The sequence below is a fragment of the Mercenaria mercenaria genome, chromosome 14 (assembly GCF_021730395.1).
Source record: "Mercenaria mercenaria strain notata chromosome 14, MADL_Memer_1, whole genome shotgun sequence".
Lineage (NCBI taxonomy): Eukaryota > Metazoa > Mollusca > Bivalvia > Venerida > Veneridae > Mercenaria > Mercenaria mercenaria.
This window is the reverse complement of record NC_069374.1, coordinates 16,900,542-16,905,674: the sequence shown is the minus strand read 5'-3', so window position 1 is coordinate 16,905,674 and position 5,133 is coordinate 16,900,542. Positions and strand designations below refer to the sequence as shown.

Sequence of the window (5,133 nt, the reverse complement as noted above, 5' to 3'; positions counted from 1 at the left end):
AGACCCCTAACTATATTTTTTCAGGTTGTGTAAGCAGTTTAAGTTGTAAACTAATGTTGATAACTGAAGTTACCCGTTTACCTTGTTTACAACAATAAATAAGTACCTTATATGTTATAGGGTAGATGACCTGTAACTAAAATCATCAAATAAAGTAATCTCCATAATATTATGCTTTTTCAGCATTTATTCGTTTTTCATGGACAACAATAAGTGCATTATTTGATGTTTTATTTAGCAAACGAGAAGAAAACAAAAAACAAACAGGCACACAAATTTGTGCAAACAAGTGGTTGAAACAAATAGTTTCTATGAGAACTGAAATCCATATGGGTATGTAATGTCACCCTGAATTATGATTCGTTTTGCGTAGTTCACTTGCAATGATGATTTCATTTGAAGGGCATTTGAGCATTTCTTGCAACTAAGAGCCAAGTCTTTCATAGTTTGCCCATTTATGTTCAGCAGAGACCTAAGTCTCAAATTAAATCCTCTGACTTTACAAATTGACAAACAACCATGTTTGTCAGGATGAGCCAAATCGTAGGCGTAGACTTTAGGACTCAATGTCGTGAAGTTAAGGATTTGGTTTCCTTCAACTACGTCGGTGAAGTCGCCGAGGTAATCTCCCAAAGGTGGTTCCCATTGACCAGAAATATGTGAGAAAGCGATTGCATCCGTGTCGCAGTATATGGTCCTACGACCAAGTTTGGCGAGACAGTCATACAGCCTTAATCTAGCTTGTGCAGTAGTATATGCAGCGATAACTACATTGCTTTGTGAAGAAGTGCTGATGAAATTGTCTTTGTATACGTAGTCCACTCGAATGGTTTCGTCATTGACGAAACAAATGTATATTGTGTCAATCTGAGTTGACATTAGTATGTCGAAATACTTGCTGGGATCCGTAATGCAAACAGAACGAACATAATTTGGTCTTTGTCCAAATTTACCCCAAAAAGAATTCAACATCAGCTTGGCACTAGCTCTAAGTCCTGGATTTTCTCTGATGTTGTCGTAGTTCAATGAGATACCTTCTCGAGCGTAATATGATTCAACGTACTTCTTCTTGTCCTCGTCTGTTTTGCACCACTTTGGCCATCCGCTAGCCTCTTGTTTGAGCTTCAAAAAAGTATTGACATATCCTGTGAATGCTCCGCCCGTCTTGGTTTCAGGATCGTACTGAGATATTCTGTCGAAATGCCAAACCTCGTACACTTTTAGTATGCGATACCCATGTTTCAAAGCTAGTTTGACTTCGTCTGTAACCCATGTACCTGTAAAAGCCCGACCAGCTTCATTGTGCATGCATGGATTGACATTGTGTTGAGAACTGCAAGCTCTGCACAAACTGAAGACAACTTCTCCATTTATACTAACGGGAAGAACTGGTACGTACAGTTGTCTTGGCGCTAGTATTTTGCATTTGATAAGCCCTTCGTACTTGTCGATGTTGTCAAAACCTTCCTTGATGATTGTAGGATGACCTAGTGGTACCTTGCCGGTTTTATTTATGTGCGGATACAGAGACGTAACGTCGTAGTATTTGATTCGTCGATGTTCGGTCGTTGTTTCAAACAATTTAAAGCCCTCTGCTCTTCCACCATAGAAAGCATCCTTCGGTTGAATGGGAGACTCGATATCGAGTGATTTTATGTAAGCTGCCATATCTGAATTTTTCAACAGTTCGGTTCGGTAATCGCACTCCCATATTGATTCATATTTGTATCCCATCTTCTCCAAATACGCCTGTTTGTCAACTGTTTTCTTGTATAGTGCATCCATTGTACATTTTGTTCTTGCGTTGTATGTATCTCTGGAATAACATTTTGGACATCCGTGCCAAAAACAACCATTGAACTCTAGTACACACTTTTGCCCATTACTGTTCTTGAAAAAGCCATCGACTTTGTATGGTCCAATCACTTTCTCGCCTTTGTTTCTCGCATGTTGAATGTCAACACCTTTCTTGTGAGCTATAAATGAAAGCCATTGGAAAGCTACAACAGATTGCGTTGCCTCTGGGTTGTATCCTTCATGTGGTATAATTGCAATGCTCTCAGGTTCCATGTAGTTTGATTTGTACACTGTATTACATGCAGAGGCAATCGTGACGCACTGTTGAAATGGATCTGTTCCATAAGCCTTGTTTCCTTTGCTGATATTCATGAACATGCTCCTAAACTTCAGACAGCAACGCCTAAGTATATCCACATCACTTTCACAGTAGCGCAACAACTGTTCTTGAAAGTTGAAATGATCATCTCGGTGAGTCTGATACCAAGATTGAAATACGTTTCTTGTTTCAAGTGTCATACCTTCTACGTTGTAGAACTGTATGTCCGGAAGTCCGTTCAGAACAGTTGTTTGATTGTCTTTCGTATTGAAAAGTACCGGAAAGAACCCTTCCTGAAGTGGTACTTCTTCAAAAGACCGTGCCATATCTGCCAAAGGTAAAGGTATGAAGTTCTGAGAATCAAGGATTCGCATCTTGCAGACCGAAACTTCTATGCATTTATATCTAGACCCAGATGTTATCACCTTGGGCTGATGACCATTGTCGTACAGATATCTTAAAATATGTGAGCTCTTTTCCTCTGTAAGGTTGTGACATAACACTGTGGTATCTTTGTTCTCTGGTGAGAAAAGCCATTTGCAAAACAAATTTGCACAATCCTTGCCTCTGAATATCTTCTTATTTGGCCCACATGAAGAGCATGTCGATGTATCCGTCACTTCCATATCCATACAACTGTCACAAGTTTTGTGCACAATACATAAATTTGGTAATGAACCAGGTATGCCACACTCAGACTTGTTACAATTCACGCATCGTTTCGTCTCGTCAGGTGTATAGGTTTTACTACACTGTATGACTTCATCAACTATACTCCGAAATTCCACAAATATGTACTTCTGCGATGACTGGTCTGTAAAATTAACATTTTTTATAGGCTGCATGTAGCATTTGTGACCGTTTGCGAAATGCCCTTTACATGTCAGGCAGTACTTTTCACCGCACATGTGTTCTGTTTTACGCCTCTTTTTGTCGATCATCACCTTACATTGTCTACACTTGAACCAATTGTCGCACGTTGACTTCCCGCCTTTGTTCTTCTCCTTGTGAAGCTTGTAACAAGTGGCGCTTATGAAGTACCTATGACAATCCGAACAGTAATACCATTCCTCCTTGACATCCTCATGAAATCGACGACACACTCTACAAGCACTGTTACACATATGCTTCTCCTTGTCATTGTATCCTTTCAAACACTTTTTGCAGAAGTAGCTTCGTTTCAGAAAACCGGTTATTGTTGTTATCACATCATAGTGATTATCGTGTAGGTACAGATAGATTGGTATTCCATCATCTGGACCAACATAGACAAAATTATTAAAACATTCCTTAGACAGTACGTATATCTTGTACTTTGGCATTACGGCTTGGAACTTCTTTATTTCTTCGACACCGCACTGCTGTTCGTCAACACCGGCAAGTCGATGTAGCTCTATAGCAAGGTCTTTCTGTACACCTAAACCTCGCCTTATATTGTTCCATCTTGGATGCTTTTCTATCCTTGCTGTAGCTGTTACAATCGCTCGTGCACAGCACAATTCGTCCTTGTTTAGAATCTGTATAACAGACTTGCTCTCATGTAAAAACATGTCTAAATTCACCTCGGGTTTCTTTTTAGCACCACCGTCTGGAATGCGAACACGAACGCACGTTATTGATATAGTCTTTTCAAGTACGAAGTGAGAGTTGTAGTTCAATTTGCCTTCAATCTGGTCAATAACATTGTCAACAGTTAAGACCGAACACTTCATGGATGGCAGATGAATCGCTGATTCTATTGAAGGAGTCTGAAACGATAATTGTAACAAATCACTTGGTCGTACGTCCACCGTTACACCATCGATGATTGTTTTGAATATCTCCTCTACGGCTGACATAGCATCCGAAACATTCTTCACGTCCAAGTCACACATCCTTAATTCGTAAAAGAAGATGACTGTATTGAATTTCTCATGTCTTATCTCTTTGGTCATCATTAACTTATGTCTACCATCAACGTTGTTTGAAATGTCCGCTCTTAACTTCTTGTTGATGCTGTTGTCACTAAGGTCGTCGAGACCTCTTTTATTTGATGTTATATGAGAGCTTTCCATCCTAACTGATTCACAGGCAAATGTTTTGTGAAGCGGTTAACATGGAATTGATTTTATATTGCCTTTTATATATTATTTCCTTCTAAAGGTGTAATGACGTTACAAAAAAAATATTATTCTTCAAGAGGACCAATACTTTTCCAATCGTGATACATATTGTATGGATGCGTCGTCCAACAGAAACACGACCATCCTCTCTTTATTTTGTAGTAGCATCCAATGCAACACAAATGTGCACATCTAGGCGCTTCTCTGAAATTCGCATGTATTGAAATGATACCACAAAGCAAACACTGATATGTGTTTTCATCATACCAGCGTTGTGAAACATTATCCCAGTCAACATTGTTTTTTTAACCCATGGAACGTCTTCATATTCTGGGAGTATTACTTCTGTAACTTCATCATTCGTATCTGACCTGTTCGAATTGCTTATTATAACGTTGAAAGGTTTCCGTACAAGAATAACAGAATACAAGAGATACCAACATCCAATATGCACATAAAAATATCTTAAATCTTTGGAATTACATCCCGGTCATTCTTAGCGTGTATTTGGAATTAGTTCCCAATGTCAAATAACAAGACAATTTTTTTCCATTTCAAAATCGGCTCTTGATACATCTGGTCCTCGATGAAGGGCTAGGGCAAGTTGTTCAAGATCAATTTGACAAACTGGATGAGTTGGTTTTATTTTGCCTTTGTGAAAAACTATACTCACATTAAATTACGTACCGCACTTTTACTTAAGGCTAATTGTCAACCGGGCGTTTTGCTTTTTCACAACATGTAACAAGGATATTAGCTATCTAACCTTGGAATATTAACCGGCATTCACCTACAGTCTTTAGAACTTTTCGAAAGTGAAAATGGGCTGTTGATGTGTTTTGTCCTCGGATTGGGCTAGGTAGGTTTTTATGGAGGTGGATTTTTTTGAAGTTTTAAAACTGATGAGTTGGGTTG

At 38.9% G+C, this 5,133-nt stretch overlaps 1 protein-coding gene across 1 annotated transcript; it reads right to left on the bottom strand.

The window, feature by feature from the left end:
- Positions 1 to 309: 309 nt before the first annotated feature.
- Positions 310 to 4,170, bottom strand: LOC123544812 (uncharacterized). The gene has a single exon (XM_045330877.2). The coding sequence runs from the start codon at positions 4,168 to 4,170 to the stop codon at positions 310 to 312; it is 3,861 nt and encodes a 1,286-aa protein (XP_045186812.2).
- Between the last annotated feature and the right edge of the window lie 963 nt (positions 4,171 to 5,133).